This window comes from Propithecus coquereli, unplaced genomic scaffold (genome assembly GCF_000956105.1).
Source record: "Propithecus coquereli isolate 6110/MARCELLA unplaced genomic scaffold, Pcoq_1.0 Scaffold156, whole genome shotgun sequence".
NCBI lineage: Eukaryota > Metazoa > Chordata > Mammalia > Primates > Indriidae > Propithecus > Propithecus coquereli.
Window position 1 is genome coordinate 4,869,243 of NW_012140080.1, and position 20,303 is coordinate 4,889,545.

The window sequence follows — 20,303 nt, forward strand, 5'->3', positions numbered from 1 at the left end:
ATGATAAATTATAAAAACACTAAGACCAAAACATTTTCTAAACAAGGGCAACTTCATCTTACTTCTAAGCAGCTTCAGTTAATTTCCAAATTCTCCAGCACGGCAGGACTAACCCCTTCCCACCCATTCCTAATTTATTTGTTTTTATAAAACACAATCCAAATATATCATAGGAGATGCACCATAGCTTTTCCTTTCTTTCAAGTAATGCATTTTTATGTAAACACGTTGTTTATGAAAGAGCCTTTCATAGATGCTTTGTGTTGCCTTTGCTCAAGAAAATACATTTTAAAAGAATTCTCCCCAGCCTGGCATGTACTGTTTCATTAGCCAACATAACCTTGTTTATTTGCTTTTTAAAATTTTATTTGGGAAAGGAAATCAATTTGCACCCCTGACATGTTGCCAGGTTCCTGTTTATAAGCACACAATAGGCGGCTTGGAGGGGGTAAAAATATATAGTTTATGATTTCGGCATTAAGTATGACACAATCTGTATATGAAACCATAGAGGCAATCCTGTTTTCCTGTCCCTGCAGCCACACTCGGCAGTTTAAGCTTTTTATCGGAACATTATCCCAGCGTGCACGGAGTACACGGCCCTAATTGTGCTGGGCACTGTTCGTGTGAGGGGAAATTGTCAGAACAAAGGCAGCTCTTTGCTGGTTTTGTTTTTGCTTTTTTGTTTGTTTGTTTCTGAGAAAATACCTTAAGGAACTGACTGGGACTCAGCCTTATAACTGTGCTGTGTTTCGGGGAAGCCTGAAGTATCTTTCCAACGTAGTTAAGAGTGTCCCCAGGCTTCTGTTGTCAGAGACCCCTTGGACCCGAAGGCCAGCCCGTCCATCAGAGAGGACTCCTTTCACTTCACTGCAGCCCCCAGTGGCAATGCCCGGCAGAAAGGCATCCGCCAAACTGAACCCTGGCTGCTGCCTCTTTGGAGTGCCCCCCTCGGCTTTCCTCTTCCCCACGATGAAATACTGACCTTATTGGTCCAAATGTGAACATTAAATCAAGTCATTCTTTCTGCTTTGCAGAAATACAGCTCTCTACAATCCCTAGTCATAGCAGAAAGAGCACTGGATTAGGAGTCAGGAGATCTAAATTCCAGTCCTGGTCCTGCCTCCACTCAGACGTGGGCCATGGTCTGGTCACATCATCTCCTTTGGCTCCATTTTCTTCTCTGTCAGGTCAGGGGGTTGGATTTCAGCATCTCTATGGTATACTTCATCTCTGATGTTCTCATTACAAAAATCTTCACCTGAGACTTCAAGCCTCTTCCTGCCTGTCCTCCCAGCCTGCATCCCAGCCTGGTTTCCTGTTTGGGGCTTCTCTACCTGAAGTCCTGTCCCCATTCCTACTCAGGTAGAGCCTTCTTCCCTCCTCTTTACTGCCTCAGCTTCCCCTTTGTTGGTACTTATTGTAAATCTCGTGGATCTGCTTTTTTCTTTGTTTCTTTCCATCTTCCTAAGTTACCACTGAAACCTAGCAATGACGTCCTGCATGTCGGGTTGTTGTAACTCTGCTGTGACATCCCTTTGGTTACAGGCACTGAGTCTGGAGGCAGGATGGGGTCCCTTTGCATCCCCCGCTGCTATTCACAGGGTCAGCTGTCAGTAGCAGCCTCTCATCAAAGGCCCAGAGGGCTTTTCCAGTTGTTTCAGTGCCCCTTTATTTGGCTGAGCATGCCAGCGGCTCTAGGTATGCTCTATATGTGAATCTAGAATGTTCACATGGGGGAGCCAAGGAGGGAAGCGGACTTGGGGGAGAACCGAATACAAGGGGAATCTTTCATTATTCATCTCCGCTAGTAATTAGAGGGCACTATTGAATAGATATAATTGGATCATGTCACAAAAATTAAGATAAAAGACTGAGCACTCCACCCCCCACCCCCTTCCACCACTGGCTGAGTGTGTCTCTCCACCCCGCAGCCTCCACTGGAGTTTTGCTCAGCCGGTGCTAGGATCCAGTGCTTAGATCCAGGAAGCAGCACTGTGTGTGTACGTATATGTGTGCACACGTGTACAGAAAGCTTCCCCCAAGTGTGCTCACCTAAACCTCTATCAAGTGTGGGCGGTATGAAAGGCTGTTAGAATAAATGGAGCAACATACAAGACAAGGCATTGATGAGAGCCAGGGGCTGGTCTCTCTTCCTAGCCAGCAGATGGGGAGATTAGATTTTATCTCTGAACATTGTCCTTGTTCCATTAAAAGGGAGATGGAAAGGATTGAGAGTTAGCCACCCAGAGAAATCAGTACTAGGTACAAATGCATAACTGACTTGTAGGAAAAGCTGCTTCACCAGGGGAAGATGATACAAGAAATTCAAATACTGTGTGGTTCATCTTTTTCCCTAACATGCCTTTTCACCAGTGGTTATAAGCCTTTAAAAAGGCATTTTGTACTGAGGTTCTATTTGACTTCTTGGGCAGATATAAAGTTCTAATTCCATCTATAGGATTTGAAAACTATTCCAAAAAGTGATTAGTAAACTATATAGGTATGAAAGGACATCAGAAAAAACATTCACTTACTCATAGGTCTACAATTGGATTTCTTTAAAAGTAACCAGATGACACTCAAATATTTAAAGAAAACTATATGTGGAGTGAAAAAATAAACAGGCAAAACAAACGCACACACCATTAGCATTTCTCCAAAATCGAGTCCCGACAACTAATCATTTGTTTCTTCAAATACAAAGTATATTCTCTGATGGAAAATAAATAAATATATTCTGTATTTTTGCTCTCTGATGAATAAAAGAGCTTCTTCCATTAAAAAAAAGAAAAAAGGTGCAAAGGGAAAGCTATAGACCTTTTGTCCAAGGACTGACTTATCATTAATAAAAGCTCCAGCAATATGGGTGTAGAGCACATGTGGGCCCCTCACTCCCCTGAGATTTCATCTTATCTTTATTGTAGGTTTAGAAATATTATTTCTTAATCTATCAAATAATCAGTAAATTAGTTCCACCTTGAAGTTGTCAGTGGAGCACCATAAAATGAAAATGAACTCAAGATGGAATATAATAGAATGTTCCAGTTGCCGAAGACCAGGGCCCCATAGACTTGATGTCATAACACAAGAGTGAGAGGTTGCTGGGGAGAGCACCTAAATAAAAATACACATGTCATTAGCATTAGTGCTTCTGCTTAGCAAATCAACCCATAAATCCCGACTGTCTAGGGTAGAAAAAATGCAGTTTCTAAATGTACCCACTTTCCTCCTGCCCAATAACTTTGGTGGAAAGCAGAGTTGAGCTGGGCACGGTAATGGCTTTATGGTACATAAACACCAGGTGCCAAATTCTTCCTTCTGTGACTCCCATATATAAAGCCGTTCTTATTCCAAGCCCGATTGTTTCACCAAGAGGAATGTAGACAAATAGGAAGCTGTGGCCTTAAAGTGAGACCTGGTTTTCGGGGTGTGTTTCTGGGTTCAGAGGAACCATGCTTGTCTGAGCTCATCTTGGTGGGGTGGAGCGGGGTTACTTGAGCACACCATGGGATGGGCACGGCTTAGCTCTGCCTTCTATTGTTTTTTTATCAGTCCAGTCATGATGTTTGAAGTGCATAGGTAAATCCAGAGCTAGTTTGATTTTTTCTGTGTGTTAGGATGATGGGTGATTATTTTTCCTTCCAACTTATTTTTTTTCCTCCTATAAGTTTCCCCTAATGAACAAGTGTATTACAAATATATTGCTGGTAAAATAAAAATAATGGGAGTTTAATCAAAATATAATTGTATTGGGTATTTTCTGATTGTCCATCCAAGTCCATTCTCCCCCTTTTCTACTCTGCTCTCTGCACTGAAAGGCTGACCCGCTCACCCTGTATTAGCGAGTACCTTTAACTTGTGTTTTCCTGCTGGGTTTGGGCCTGTGGCCATGGGAACACCACACCAGGTTCCTGGGAGGGAAGAGAGGACTGGGCTTCTGTTCTCCCAGCCCCTTCAGTTGGCTGCCTTCTTTGACCAAGGGCCACAGTTCTGGTCAAGCACCCTCCCCACATGGCAGTCTCTGCTCCCCTTGGCCTGCTAACCTGTCTTTCTCTCTCTCCTGAGTCCTAGTAACCTCTGCCTTCTCTTACTCCTGTAAGCCTTGGGATGCTAACAGCTCCCTGCTGAAATTAGCCCCAGGAGACTGCACCACTTGCACCTGCAGTCTGTGCTTCCTTGCACTCTGCCCACACCTTTGCAAATAATCCCTTTATTAAATGCTCCCTAAATTACCCAGTTTGAGGGTGCCAGCTGCTTTCTACAGGGACCCCAGATGATACAGTAGTCAAACTCTACTTGCAATTGCATGTTTATTTGCAGTAAGTCTGCCCAGACTACCCACTTTCTTTCTGTTTGACTGGAATTTTATCAACACTGTGAAACAGTGGAATCTGAAGGTACAATGAAGTGAAATGAAACTTTAGAAATTAAGATATGTGATAGTTTCACAAGACAGGGAATTGGATACGCAAAGAAATTCATGACTGTTAAAAAAATATTTTGAAGACATGGGATCCAAGGGAGAAAAATCATAAAAGAGACCCTTGGTGGTTAAAAAAGAAAAATAGAGCCATTGGGTTTTCTGTGTATTTTTCTCTTCTTGAATTCTTGTTTTAAGAATAGGGATCAAAAGTAGTCTGGTGCTTTTGGATTAGGATGAATGAGGGAGGATGTTATGAATGGGAAAGGAAGGCGCAAATAAGGGGAAATGAAACCAAGGAAGGCAGAGGTGAAATTTCCAATAGAGTGGCCAGGCCTCGTAGGTGAACCTCATTGGAAGGTGACATTTGAGAAGACACCTGGAAGACGTGAGGGAAGGAGCTGGGGATATATGGGAAGAAGCCTTCCAGTTTGGGGGAACAGCCAGTGCCAAGGCTCCCGTGTGTTAGCGGAACATCGAGGGGATCAGCCGGAGTCCACAACAGAGCAAATGCGGTAAAGAGTGGTAGGAAGTGAGATCAGAGTAGTAATGGGTGGTATCATTTAGGTTTTTGGAGTACCTTGCAGGCTCTGTAAAAAGGGAAACTGTCACATTGGTTCCTGTCGCACTTTTCTGGAACCTAAAGGATCTAGAGAACCCAAGTTCTGCTAGGAGAAATTGATAAAATTTGCTCTTAATAGGCAGGATTTCCAGAAGCTTCTTTGGGGACTGTCATGCTCAGTTGTGGCCAGTGTGCCCTGTGCTGCATAACAAGTGCTGTTTGGTTTGTTATGGTCAAGAGAAAAATGTTATCTCTTTACATTACGATGTCATCAAATAAGATAAACTAAACCTCTCATTGACTTCTGTTGCATTACTTAGTTTGGTTTTTGCTCTAAGAATGCTCTAACAAATACTGGTAATGGTGATTCAGTTTGGTTGGAAGCAATGGAGATTCAAAAGTACTTGTCCTCCAGTAAAACAGCCACTTTCCAGGATAGAAACGAGCTGCTGAATTAACATCAATTCTTCGAACAGCACAGCAGTAACTTACATTTGCAAGTACTAGACAATTTACAATGCGAGGCCATTCATGGACAGCCAGCCACCTGACAGGTTCCACCAGAAGTGAAATGAAGTGCAAGCATGCTCATTCTCTATTGTTTTCGAGGAGGAAGTCTACCTTGTAGCACACTTTCCCTTCCACTGAAGATTGCATTTCTATTTTATGTTAAGAGCATAAGGTTGCCAAATATTCAGGAATGCAGATACCCAACCAATGCTCCAGGCAAGGGAGTTTTCAAGCAATTCCATCTTAGTGGTGCCAGCCCTACCCTCCAGCTTTTTTGGCTGGAAGAGAATAGGAGCTGAAAAAGGGCGCTTGGGCCCGGGAAAGGCAAAAGAGAGTTTCTTCTCAGATCTGTAAGGTGTCATTAGCAGCTTTCACAAGAGTGCTACATTTATATTTCTGGTCATTAAGTAAGTATGCATTTGATTCTCTTTGAAATGCTGAAGAAATAGACCCCTCAGCATCTTCGTGGTTGTTTTATTCATGGTCTTATTTTTAGTAACTCTACCGATTGCTGGTACGGAGGGGAGAGAAATTTGTTTAGTAATTCTAGAATGGACCTTTGCCTCTGGCATCGCTAGACCAGATCCTCAGCGTGACTGCTTGATGTTTCCCTGGATGCTCGGTGCCCCTTTCGTGATTTTAAAGCCCCTTCTCTTCCCCAACACTACTCAGGTGTGAGAGCTCCGTAATGTCACTGTGGCCATCCATTTACCTTCCCACGCCTGCCTCAGGGACCCAGTTCCTCGCTTGTTTCTGGTCACTTCACTCTTGCCTTTCTCTCCTCGGTGGCTCTGGTTTGAGTTGGCCAGACACATGGCAGACTGAGGACACTGTTGAGCTCTGTGCTGGGCTCTGTGTGTTGATATGACCAAGGGTGACTCGAATTAGCAAAAGTTATCTCTATGTTAGGATCTCGGGCTTAAGATGACTGTGCATGACTTAGACAAGAGGAAATTGTGTATCAGACTCTCTTTATTCCCTCATGACCTCAGAAATCACCATTTATTTATCCATGCAGCCAGCGGTCATTTAGTTCTGTGCCAGGCACTGAGCTAGGTGTTAGTGATAGAACAGAAAACAAGAGAGGCACTGTCCCTTCCTTCCTGGAATTTGTTGTACAGTGAACTGGAAATCATCGTAATAACAATTGCATATTGCGAAATGTGCTATAAAGGAAAGGATTGGGGTGTCAAGGTAGGAAAGAGCAGGTGGGATACCTTTAGACAGGCAGGTTACATTGAAAAGGTGACATTTCAGGAGAACCTGAAGAGCAGAGAGGAAGGGAGTCATTCTAAGAATGAGGGGATGTCAGAGGAGAGAACAGCAGGGTTATAAGATAATACATATGTTACTAAAGCTCTTTTCAAAGCATTACTACGTCTTAACTTCATAGGTCAAAGAAAGCAAGGGCACACTATCCTCATTTTGTACTCGAGAAAATGTCATCGATAAACCAACAAATTTATTGCCTAGAGGATGGGATTTAGCAAGGCAGCAAGGAAGAGAGAAAATTTCAGGCCTGGGGAACGTGCGGGCCAAGGCATGAAGGTGGGGGTTGAAAGTCACAAGTTGTGTAGTGGACGGACCAGCGCACCTGGAGTGAAGAGTTTGCATAGCAGACGATGGTAGGAGCTAGGGCAGGACACATAGGGTCATGGAGGCAAGGCTCAGTGTGGGCATTTGTTGTAAGTAATGGGAAGGCACAGCAGGTTCTTGAGCTGAGAAGCAGCACTAGGAAAGTGCTGAATTATATCAATTAATTGGACAGTGGAGGCTGGAGTGGTCTGGGAGGAACCAGAAGGATTGGAAGCTGGGAGAACAGTAGGAAACAATTGTGTGATCAGGATAGGAGGTGATAAACTTCTGGAGCTAGTGGGATAGCAGAAACAAACAAGCAAACAAACAAAAAAAAACAAACAAACAAAAAAACCCAACCCCCCCCAAACAAAACAAAACAAAATATAACAAGACAGATGCGGGAATTATGAAATAAAGTTGGCAGACTGGAGAAGTTAAGCAAGATCGTGTGCTATGGTGGAGTCTGGATGAACACACAGACCCGTTAACCAGCCCTTTGCCCTTCAGAACACGGAACTCAGCAAACGTCTATGTGCCTGGCATCACAATAGGTCCTGAAGAGAACGATATGAAATCAGACCCTGTCCCTGTCATCAGACTGTTCACAGCTGGCAGGGGAAGACTGACCTCCAAAATACGTAAATATACCAGTGTGTTCTAAGAGCTTGAAGTGTGTATGGGCTAAGGTGGAGGACGGAGGAGTAGTTAACTGATTCTACCTAGTGGAGAGCTGGTGTTAGCATTGGAGTAATGATGATAAGAATCATGACAATTATAATACTGGCTACTAACATTTCCTGGACACTTAATGTGTTCAACGTCACCTGAAGTGCTGGACTTTTATTACTTTTATTTACTTTTTGTAAATTTAATCTTTACAAAAACCATACAGGATAGGGTTGTCCTTATTTAACAGATGAAAAAACTGAAGCTCTGAGAAGCTATAAACTTGCTAAAGATCACACATCATTTGTTTATTTGCTGCATAATTGAATCCATCGCATAGCTACCCAGTGGATGTCTTGGAGGGAGGCCCTGGCTATTCTCAGGTGAATGTGATGTATTTCCTGCTCCCAGTTTACTGGAGGAAGCACCTGGTGGAGGTAAGGCAGGTTCTCTAAGGGAGGTGTGGACAAGGCACTGTGGGAACACAGAGCGGAGAAAAATTAACCTGGCCAGAAGGAATGTGGGCAGGCTCCATAGGGGAGGGTCATCAGAGCTGGATCTTGGTGAATGAATTGAGTGCAATGAAGAAATATTATGTGCAAAGGTGAAAAGGAGGCACAAAAGGATGTGGAACAGTCAGGAAGCATTGAAGCCTGTGCTTGTGAGTGGGAGGTGGAGGGGATAGGGAGGACAGGTTGCCAGGAGAGATGTTGCAAAGATTGGTTGGAACCAGATTTGTAAAAGGCTCCAGTCAATGAGAAGGCGCATGTAGGAGGTGATGGATGACCAGAAAGGCATTTCAGTAGGCTGGGGCCATGAGGGAACATACAGCTTTCTGGAAGAAGATTCTTGAGCCATGAGGGACCTTACCAGTGGGCAGTGAGTGCAGTAAGATCATTTTTGGTAGCATGAGACTAGTTTCTAATGTCCAGGGTATCTGTAGGTACATCAACTGCAGAAATGTGTTCAGTTTAGTAACCCGAATAAAGTAGAGTCGTTTCTTTCCTTTTAACCCATGTGATTATATTCAGCAAAAGCAACCAAGACAATGAAGTGGGACAAAAACATGGATAGTCCAAGACGTTGAGGACCTGAAGAGGAAGGGGTGGGATCTTTGACAGCCATCTGGAAACTGTCTCTCACAGTCAAGGCTGGCACCTGAGAAGACATTTATTGTCTTGAATATTTTACTACAGTATGAAATACATAGCCATAAAATGCTCAGAGGTATGGCTCAGGACTCCATCACTCAAACCTACTATTAGAAAGAATGATGGGCTGGGCACGGTGGCTCACACCTGTAATCCCAGCATTCTGGGAGGCCGAGGCGGGAGGATCGTTTGAGCTCAGGAGTTCGAGACCAGCTTGAGCAAGAGTGAGACCCCGTCTCTACTAAAAATAGAAAGAAATTAGCTGGACAACTAAAAATATACATAGAAAATAGCCGGGCATGGTGGCGCGTGCCTGTAGTCCCAGCTACTTGGGAGGCTGAGGCAGGAGGATCGCTTAAACCCAGGAGTTTGAGGTTGCTGTGAGCTAGGCTGACGCCACTGCACTCTAGCCCAGGCAACAGAGTGAGACCCTTTCTCAAAAAAAAAAAAAAAAAAAAAAAGGAATGACGGAGCTCTGGGGATGGAAGGGGAGCCTAGGCCAGTTGGATGGATCTTGCTGCTCAAGAGCCTACAGCCTCGAGTCTAGACTCTGCCTTAGGGAGGCTGTCTGTTTCTGGCAACAAGTGAGTGGGCCAGGGCCAGTGAGGGTTACATCAGGGTGCAAGCTGTCTTTCTGCCTACTGCAGTTTCTCGCCTCAAGTCAAAGGAAAGTTGCCAATGCATTCAACATGACCTTTCGACGAGAGATACTAATCAAACATTTTGAAATGAATTAATGGTGTACTGTCACATGTGAAGGTGATGGTGATGACATTGGTCCAAATTAGTGGTATTCTAGATATGCTGTAATTCTCAGACCATATACCAGCACTAATTAATCATTTCTTTTAATGTCCATTGTAAGGATAGCAGGTATACTTTATTTTTTGCCTTGTCACTTTTCGCAAGAAGATATTTAACAAGACTATAAGGCAGTATGGCCTAGTGGTTATAAGCCTGATGAAGAGCTCTGAAGCCAAACTACCAAATGGATCTGATCTCTTCCATTTATTGGCTGTGTGACTTTCAGCAAGTCACTTAACCTCTCTGTGCCTCAGTCTTTCCACTTGTAAGTGGGGTTAATAACCATCCCTATCTCCTAGACTGTTAAATGATTTTTTTGGACATAGAGTAATGCTGTATAAGTGTTAGCCATTATTAATATTATTAATATTAACATGAGTCATGAGGAGTAGCCACCAGAATGTACTTTTCATCTCTGAGCCTCATGTTTGAACATTACTGAAAGGAAAGAAGTACGTATTTGCTGTTGGGCACTTTGCTGGAACATCTGTCATCTCACACAATCCCGACTACAAGCTTGTCTATTAGATAATTATCTCCATTTTAAAGATAAGGAAGGCGTAGCTCAGAGAACTTCAGTAATATGCCCAGGTGATACGGAGCTGATGTAAACTTGAACCTAGGCCTGGCTGATTCTAGTGCTTATGTTTTCCTTCAGGACCATGGCACCTTTTAGAATTTTTTAGAGCATACTCTGAAAAAGCAGAATTTAAATGTGCGTATCAAGGATGGAGTTTTCATAGTCCCTGTGCTGTCTTCTCCCTTCTCTTCCTGAAGGGGTTACTTGAGAAGGTTTCTTATTTTATATTGTCCACCTTGCCCCGGGTAACTCTGGGAAGGAGAATGCTAGGAGAGGGAGGCAGCCCACGTGGTCCCTGATGCCCACTCCTACTCCATGTCTCCCCTGACACCTCCCGATACCCCCAGTCACGGAGCAGCCTGCCCTGCTGGTAACATCCCCAAATATCTGTACTGATATTATAGCTCCTGAGAACACCAAAAGTAGGAATCAAGACCCTCTAACATCCTTCCTGTACTTCCAGAAAGCCTAGTATCTTCTAGAGGGTTAGAACCTTTGTTATTCTGTGACCATCTTAGACATCTTTTGGATGCAGTTCATGGATGTTTACTTCTGGGAAGTTCTGAAAAGTCTTCATAACTGCCCGGGCATCATTAAGATGCAGACAACTCCAAGATTGCACAACTTGACTTGTAAATACGAGTCGGGATGACCCTGGCTCTTTATGGAGAAACCCATAAAGTCTGCACACCTTGGCGGTTGGACGGAATATAGATTTGAAGATAACATTTTGGGACCTTATGGGAATCAACATCATTTTGCCTGTATGTTCCAACCTTCTCCTTCAGCGTTGGTCCACTTCCCTTCATCCTTCATTACCACACCCTGAAATTATAGTTATTTTTAAGAACATGGACATATCTTCATATACATCAGGTTGTTTTTTGTGTATTGTATTCCAAGCCCATGCATGCAGAAAGACAATTACTACTCTACCTCAAGCTCACTGGGGATGCAATCAAGACTCATTATTCTGTCGGTTCTCATCCCATTCACACCCTTTTTGTCTCAGAACAACAATGAGTGGAGAGCAAAGTATTCCAGAACAGGAAGAGGGGGAGTCAGAGGGCATGCTGAGAAATATGAATCAAAGAAGGAGAAATTTAGGTGAAGATAGTTTGTTTAAAGTGGAGCTTTCATCTTTGATGGTTTAGAGATCACACATTTTCTTAGACCCAGTTCTTGAATCATGATCCCTTGGGTCTGGAAGAAAGCTATAATTTTCAGAAGGCTTACTTCTATAAAAACTTATGGTTATGGAGAAAAATCAACATTCGTAGGTAATGAATCAGAGTCCAAAAATCTGTTTGGATATTTAGTGTCTCATAAAATGTAACATAGGAAGAGACTTGTGGAGTATCAGAGCTGCAAAAGATCATGAAGACATGTGGTCCAACACTTCTTTTTAATGATGAAGCTACTGAGCCCAGGGAGGTTGAATGATTCCTCCAGGTTACGTGGCTACAAGGAGAGGCAGAAAAACTGGACTAGAAGAGACCTCTTAACTCCCAAGCCAGTATATTTTCAACATTATTACACATTACTAATCATATGGAAACATTTGAGCCAAAGTATGAACCACGTATCATAAATGAGAGAATCTTAGCCATAGAAGAGACCTTGGAGGTCATCTGGTGCCATCTCCCTCCTGATGCAGGAACCCTTCTGGTGACATCCCTGATTGATGGCCACTAGTCCTGCCAGGAAGCTCAGAACTTTACAAGGCAGCTTGTTTTGTCTTTGTGTATCTCCAGATATTAGTACATTTAGCCTGGCCGAAGGTTAAATGTGTATCTTCAAAGCATCAGCCCCTAACCAGTGAGGGTGGTCACAGGTGAGTGGCATGGTATTGGTGATGGTGAAAAGTTTTACTTTTTTTCTTATCTTAAGAAATGAGGACAGGCTGGGCTCAGTGGCTCATGCCTGTAATCCTAGCACTCTGGGAGGCTGAGGTGGGCAGATCGTTTGAGCTCAGGAGTTTGAGACCAGCCTGAGCAAGAGCGAGACCCTGTCTCTATTAAAAAAATAGAAAATTAGCTGGACAACTAAAAATATATATATAAAAAAAAAAAATTAGTCGGGCATGGTGGTGCATGCCTGTAGTCCCAGCTACTCGGGAGGCTGAGACAGAAGGATCGCTTGAGCCCAGGAATTTGAGGTTGCTGTGAGCTAGGCTGATGCCACGGCACTCTAGCCTGGGCAACACAGTGAGACTCTGTCTCAAAAAAAAAAAAAAAAAAGAAATGAGAACAATAATGCCTACCTCGTAGAATCATTGTAAAGATTAGACATGAGGTTTATAAGCATCTACCATAGTGTCTGCTTCAACATAGGTACTCAAATTGTAGTTATTATTGACTTTTATCATCATGATTCCATTTTTTGAAATTATGCCCTCTGGAGCAACACAGACTATGTCTAATCCTGCAAATATTTGAAGGCAGTTAGCATGACCCTCTAAGTCTTCTCTTCTTCAGACTAAATATTCCCTGATTCTTCCACCATTCTTTCTGTGGTGCATTTTGGATGCCTTCATTGCTTTCATTCCCTCTCATTTATCGATTTCCCCCTTAAAATGTGGCGGCCAAATGTGGTCAGCCCAACATACTCTACAGTGGAATAATTACTTCTCTTGATCTGGACATTTCACTTCTCCTAAAACAACCTAGATTTATGTTAGCATTTTTGGAGGCCAGATCACAGGGTTGGCTCAAGTAAAGCCTGATCCTGCTATCCAGAACATTAGCTCTGCCTCCCAACTTTGTGTCAACTACAGAGTTGACAAGCACAATTTTCACATCTTTATCCAAGCTGTTGATAAAAATGTTGAACAAGAAAAGGCCAAAGGTTGAGCTTCGAGGAACACCTCTGATCCTTCCCTGCCTATTGACATCTCTGCAGTGGTTTGGTGACATTGTTTCACTGGCTTCAAATCTACTCACTTGGACTATCAAAAATAACTCAGCAAGATAGAGCTACTCTTTGTGTTTTTGAAATTGGTGACTTAATTTACCCAGAGGTAAAATGCCACACTTTTATCAGTGAAGACAGGTTTTGAACCCATAATTGGGACAATGTGAACTCAGAAAATAATTTCATGTTTGAGTTACTATGTAATGCTTAAAGAAAAAAAAAATCACTTTCTCTTAATGTGAAATGATAATGCTTTTGCTGGGTTGTTTATTTTTCCAAAATGTTTTGAAATTACTCTCTGGATCTGAGGGAAGAAGGCTAGAGAATTTACAGATTTTATATGTAGGGGAGAGAGGAGATTATTGAAGAGTTAGAATGTGACTTTCAGGAGCCTTTTCTGTCTCTGGTAGAGATCACAGAGAAGAAGAGATGTCTTTAAAGCATTGATGGGGAAGAGTGGGAGATACATTCCTAGATAGTAATTTTTATTCTTTTTGATGATTCTCAGAAAAGATTTTTAAGCTTTTTGTGGGGGGAGGTTGGAGATTACTTCTTTCTCTTATTAAAGATACTTGACTCTGAAGCAATCAAACCAAGTTCTTTGTGCTACAGCACAAATCAGTTTTTCTTGGTTTTTACAGTAGATGTAAAGAATGGTTGTCACCATCATTTGAGCCAAAGTGCTTGAAGATTGGAGGCTCAACTCTCAGCATCTTTCTTCAACGACTTCTTTAATATTTTTTTCAAAGGTTTTGCTGTTCAGTATACATACCATGTTTGTGGTTTTCTTCTTAATTCTGATACTTTCTATTTCTCTAGCTCATATTTGAACAAGTACCTTAATGTCTAAAACTCTATTATGGTGAGCATACTTTCGGATTGCAAGGTGAACAGGCAGGACATTAGCACTCTCAAAAACTGACCAGGAAATAAAAGATAATATTTCCTCATACCGAATATTCTAGGAATGGTATCTTAAGAGTTCACACATTCACTCCATATTTATTGAGCACCTATGATATGCCAGGCACTGACATAAGCAACAGAGACACAATGGGGAGTAAAATCAGATTTAGTTCCTTCTCTCATTGGGTGTACAGTCCGGGGGAGAAAAAGCTATTAATACAATAATCAAAAATAATTGTAAACTTGTTAAAAGTACTATAAAGGAAAAGGAGATGGTGCCCATCACTGTAGGAGGAGGCAGAGGAGGCTTCTCCATGTGACTGGACCACTGTCTAGTCCAGGAAAGGAAATGATGGTAGTTGGGATGTAGGTTGATAGAAGGAGGGATGGAAAGATAGAAAGAGATGAGAGATGCTTAGGTTAAATTTGAAGGACTTGGGGACTACATATGGGGGTGATAGAGAAGAGATGCCCAGTATAATTCAAGGAGGGTTCATACATTTGTATTCTTCATTGTAAATTTAAAGAATATGATCTTGAAAATTAAATCGTATAACTGTACTGAAAATCTCTGGTAGCACAGCACAGTGGAAATAATTCTAAAAAGAGAAAAAAAATCATTCATTGCCTTGGATCTATTATTGACAGAGTGGATGACTCTAAGTAAGATGAACAACTTTGAGTGTCTTTAAGGACTTAAACAATGGAAAAAATTATACCTGTAATTACTTACCTAATTAAGACCCAGAGAAATAAGTTTTTCGAGGTTCACTTTCAAAAGAGATAACACAAGTATCTTTATTTTCGTTATCTTTGTACAATTTTATTTTAGTACAATTGTCTAAATCTCTAGATCCTATAAAAAGAACTAAAGTATATTCCTGCCCTGCCACCCCAATGCAAATCACCATTTCCTTTCATCTTACTCTACCCAACCACGCCAGGAAACCTTTCCAGTGTATAAGAGGAACCTTTGGACTGTGTGCGCATATAAGCCCGTCATGCCTTTGGGATCTCACGGCAACACAGTCGGCTCACAGTCTAAGCCAGGTGTCCAGTTTCCATCTGGGCTCCTGACAGACTGTGTGGTCAGGATTTAGAAATCAGAAACTTGGGAAAGGTGCAATGTGATGGACACAGCCACCCCAAATACCATATATGTTATCACCATCATTTAGCACATGGTGCAGGAAATCCTGTTCTTTGCAGAAGAACTTCAAAGAACAACTTCTAGTTCTCTTGGGTACCATTTATTTTTCCTTTGCTAACACCAAAGCGCAGACAGATATATATTTTTTCTCTAGTAAATTGCTAGTGACACACCATTTTCCCCCCATCCTCAGCCTATTGTCCAGCTGACCTCTGGAATTTCCCCACCCTTCTAGGCTGAAGAGCTGCACCTAGCTATTCACAGGGACCTCCTTACTGCCCTTGCCTATTAGTTCATGTGGCTCTGCATTTTCGCTTTCTTTCCTGGTTTCTCAATTTCTTCTTCTCTTCCAGCCCCGCTGTGTTGACCAGCCCTCTCTGGCTTAGTGCGAATTTCCTCTGGTTTTCCAAGCGACTTTCTTTTCTATGAATAGCTGTCTTTTAAACCCATTTTATCTTACATATTTTACCTTTTTTTTTTGAATTTTAAACAAAGAAGCATCCATTCGAGTCATCAGAAATAAATACATGACATTAAGTCCCTAAGTGACTCAGATGTCTCATTTGTCTCCTCATTAATTTATTCATGCTATTAATGTGTGGTTATTGAATGGCTACTGTGGTCTGAGCCCTGCAAGATAGACTCATGAACACAAACATTCTGTATTCTAGAGGAAAAGACAGCCAACAAGTGAACAGGTCCTCAATCATTGTTCCATATTCCACTATTCCACGTGGCTGGCCACTCTTGTAGGATTGAAAATAAAAAATAACCCAGTGTGCTTGTCATGCAAGAAGGATGCAGAACAGCTATCCACTAAATCACGGTGTTATGTGCTTACCATAGAAATCATTTTCAAACTCGGTGTATATCCCACCAAGTCAGAGGAGATATGCACTAAACATCCCTGTTGCAAACCTCACATCAGGATGGCAGCAGAGCGATAAGTAAACTTCAAGATATTGTCCCGTGTGCTTTCCTGTAAGGGTGGGTAGTTATTTTTCATCTCTTCTTAGCTGTGAGTTATAACAAGATGAATGGGCCCATGGCTTGCCAGAAGCCATAACTCTATTTAGTTGACAAGACCAGATTCCCAATTTTTGCCTTTGAGAGCTTGAGAGTAGAATAAAACATTGACTCCCTCTGACCTTTCTCCTCTGTCTTCTCTGGGCAGAATATCTCGATGCATAATGCAGTTGGTGGGGCCCTGGCGGGGCCTGGAGCTCACCAGCTCGGCAGTGCCCGGCTGCCCAACCACGACACCAGCGTCGTGATTCAGCAAGCCATGCCGTCGCCACAGTCCAGCTCTGTCATCACTCAGGCACCTTCCACCAACCGCCAGATCGGGTAAGGAGCCCTACTCGGCTGCCTCTGGGTCAGACGGAGCTCAGGGAATGTTCTGGACTTTCTCCTTGTTTCTGGTGTGCAGATTGGTTGGTTTTCCTGGCTGGTGTGATATTGTCTAGAGCTTTAGAGTGATGGTTTTGATGGGAGAAGGGAGAGGGAGTCTCTGTTTGGTGAAAGCTGTTTCGATCCTGGACTTTGCGTGGGGAGTCGTGTGGGGAAACAAGTCATTCTGTGTCATGGTTTCTTCAAACAAGATTTGTGAACTTTAAGATGACTGTGGAAAAATCTACGAGTGTTATGGTGACCAGAGTGTCTTCTGTGTACAGTAGTCCCCCCTTGTCTACAGGGGATCCGTTCCAAGACCCCCAATGGATGCCTGAAATCATGGATAGTACCAAACCCTATATATACTATGTTTTTTCCATCTGATGACTGAGATAGCTACTAAGTGACCACTGGGCAGGGAGCATATACATTGTGGACGTGCCGGACAGAAGGCTGATTCGCATCTTGTGGGGGATGGATCTGCATGGTGCAAAACTTCATCACACTACTCAAAACAGCATGCAATTTTAAAACTCATGAATTTTTTATTTCTGGAATTTTCCAGAACAAAAATATTAAATATTTTAACATTTTTGGACCTTGGTTAGTTGAAACTGTAGAAAGCAAAACTGCAGATAAGGGGGCTCTATTGTATTTCCACAGTTCTCCTTCCCTCTGGTCATTCTTCCCTTCTCCTCTTCCTTGCTAATGCTGCCTATTAGCTCTCCCCTCCCTCTGCATTGGCCCATACTCATTCCTGGAGTAAACAAAACAAAGAAAGCAGCCCTCTCTTCTCATTTATGCAAATAGACAATACTGAAGCATTGGGGGAAATTGGTAGAAAGATCCTGTATTGACTCCCAGCCACCCATACCATGGGATAGAAAGAGCTCTCACTTCCTGGCATCATGTGATCGCTCTAGCCCCTTGCTTTGCAGAGTATGATCTGAGGATCAGCAACGTGGGCATTATCTGGAAGCTTCTTAGAAATGCAGAATCTCTGGCCCAGCTTCCTTTTCCCCAGAATGAGGATGGTGTCTGTTCTTTCCTACCTCACAAGAGTAAAGATGCGATAAAAGATTTAAGAGCACTTGGGTTCTTAGCAAGAAAAGGTAGTAACTTAAGCCAAAGAGCCATGATAAATTTATATTGATGGTTGCTGGGAGCTGGTTGCTCTATGTTCCCAGAATTCTTCATTTGAAATAAGAAGGGAGCTCACTGTGTTTGGGACATGCATCAGAATTCAGTTTGGATTTTCAGTTGAATATTAGACATGGTAGTTTTAAAAAAACTTAGAAGCTGCCCTACAATTTGTCAGTACATTATTTCCCCCTTGTTTTTAATATTGTAAGAATCCCAGAGCAACAGTGAGCGCTGAGGACAACACTAGTTTATTCCTCCTTAGAATGATCCAGAAGGGACACCTTGTCTCTCACATTTCTCAACTTATCCTGTTGTGACACGTAAAGACCCACCTTAAGAAATGACAGAAGCAGGTGACAGAAGCAGGTAATGACCATTTTGTGAGTTTGCCATGGGTACATTTGGTTTCCCATTCAAGAAATAAAAAACAAATCTGGCCATTTGAATGTTGGGCTTTGTTTAAAGAAGCCAATGCTAAATTAGCAAGTGTATCTGTTAAAGATTTCTTTTCTTCTCAAACGACTATGAGAGCAAATGTTGCCACCATCTAAATCAAGAACCCATAATATGCTAAGAGGGTGGGGTGGATTCATTAAAGACAGCATCTAAATCTCAAAGGACTTCTTCACTCTAGTGGCTTGGCTTTAGGCAGACAATTCACAGTTAGGCCACCTAATTATAATTATTTTATTTTTCTTTCAAGGGGAAAAAACATAAAATGTGCTAAAGTTTACTAGCAGTTTTACAGCATTCCTTCTCCCCTGGAGTTCTCCTGCCTCCCTCTTCCCCCCACCCCCCACCAACTACCCTCTGGGAGGCCCTAGTGTTCAGCCATTGTTAGTACAAAGCTGGTCTTTATGAAACAGTCTTTTAAGGGTTAGCACTAAATTTTAAGATGAGTGCTGACTCTGTCAATAATTTACCCAGCTGGCCTGGGACTGTACATGTGGGTGACACTGGTAGGCTGTGTCACATGCCTAGATGGATGGGGGTGTTTCTGTGGTGTAGATACCCTCCCCAAAACCCCCAACCTCCCATTTTTCCTTGCTCCTGGGGTGTTGTATGTCTCTCCCGGGGTGTTCTAGGAGATAATTGTCACTTTTAGGACTCTGTCTCATTGCCAAGCTCGAGGGGAGGCTATTTCTTTTCTTGAGATTCTTCCCTGTCGTGCTTACCATGTTGATTCAAAACCACACTTCCTGTCATTTCCATTTTTCTCCACGTGACCCATCCAAAATCTTGCCCAGATGATCTCGGGGGCTCAGCAAGAAACAACCCAACCCATCTCACCAGTGGATTCAGTATGAAACTCTAGGTGGTAACATTTGGGGATGGTTGACTCTTATTTCTCTCAGGAAAGAGGAAATGAGTACTTATTTTAAAACATGAGTTCCCTCTGGAGACTGTGTCTTTAAATGAGCATTTGAAATTGCAGATAGCTTTTTTTTTTCTACTTTATTTTATTTTTTTGAGGCTGCACAGAACCATATTGTAGTAATATTCTGATTTTTATCACAACCTCAAATATTTAAGTGTCAAAATCTGGCCAAGCCACCTGCAAATGTTTGCCATGGCTACCGGCCAACAAAAACAGCAAACAGCAATGAAAGTCTTCATTCAGGCTCAGTGCTTAAGCTGCATCCAGCCAGAGAGGCTGGGACCCACCTGTGCCCATGCACAGTGCTCTTGTGCCGTGGCCAGGGGGTGTGTTCACGATTGGGGCTTTGTGGGAGAGGGGGCCGCCTGGCTCCTGTCCCTGCTCTTCCCTTTGCTCTACCAGTGCTTGGCTTCTGCAGACAGCCCCATGTTTGCTCTCTTTTCTGTCTCCCTCCTTTCACACTGTAAAATTTAAGCTTAGAGACTTGAATGTATCGGGAGTGGTATTGACATAAAGGACTAGAAAATGGGAGGGCGCCAGTTGGGAAGGCTTTGGGGACAAAGGGTAGGCATCCTTGTAAGCATTCGATTTTCATGGTTTTTGAGCAGGCACCAAGCCAAAGCAGACCAAAATGAGTGGAAATGCAAAAATCCAAAGAAATAACATGAAAAGTAGATAGACAAGCAGCGTGCAACTTCCATTCCATACCATAGTGACCTGTAGCATGCCCTGTGCCCAATTCTGTAAAAGTGGTGCGATTATCTCTATAGAAACTGGAGCTATGTATAAATATCCCAAATTGCTCGTGTGTGGTTAGTCAGGCTAGAAAAACACACAGCTCTAGAGAGTGTGGGAGGCATCCCCAAACTAGTGACTACTTGCGCTTCATCAAACTGGCAGACACCCTGTCGGGAAGAGTGTCTTTGGCTGATTGATGGTAGCATTTTAGGAGATAAGTTTCCCAGATGCAAAAAAGAGTGAGCCATGGGCTGTGGGGAAGACAAGTGAGACAGAAAACAAGCATGTATTAAATAGAGATGAAATCGATTCCTCCTTGAACCAAGTATGTGGCAGAATCCAAACAGTATCTGTACTCCAGTCATTTTTATTAGATATCACGTAACAGGCTCATTAATTCAGGATCAAG

General features: G+C 42.7%; 1 protein-coding gene across 4 annotated transcripts in view; it reads left to right on the top strand.

The window, feature by feature from the left end:
• LOC105807372 (cyclic AMP-responsive element-binding protein 5) overlaps positions 1–20,303 on the top strand; it is a 381,115-nt gene that overhangs the window by 129,506 nt on the left and 231,306 nt on the right. For all 4 annotated transcript variants that reach the window (XM_012640747.1, XM_012640749.1, XM_012640748.1 and 1 more), the window contains one exon: positions 16,418–16,590. In XM_012640747.1, the coding sequence (XP_012496201.1) occupies positions 16,418–16,590 (173 nt within the window). The remainder of the gene's footprint in view (positions 1–16,417; positions 16,591–20,303) is intronic.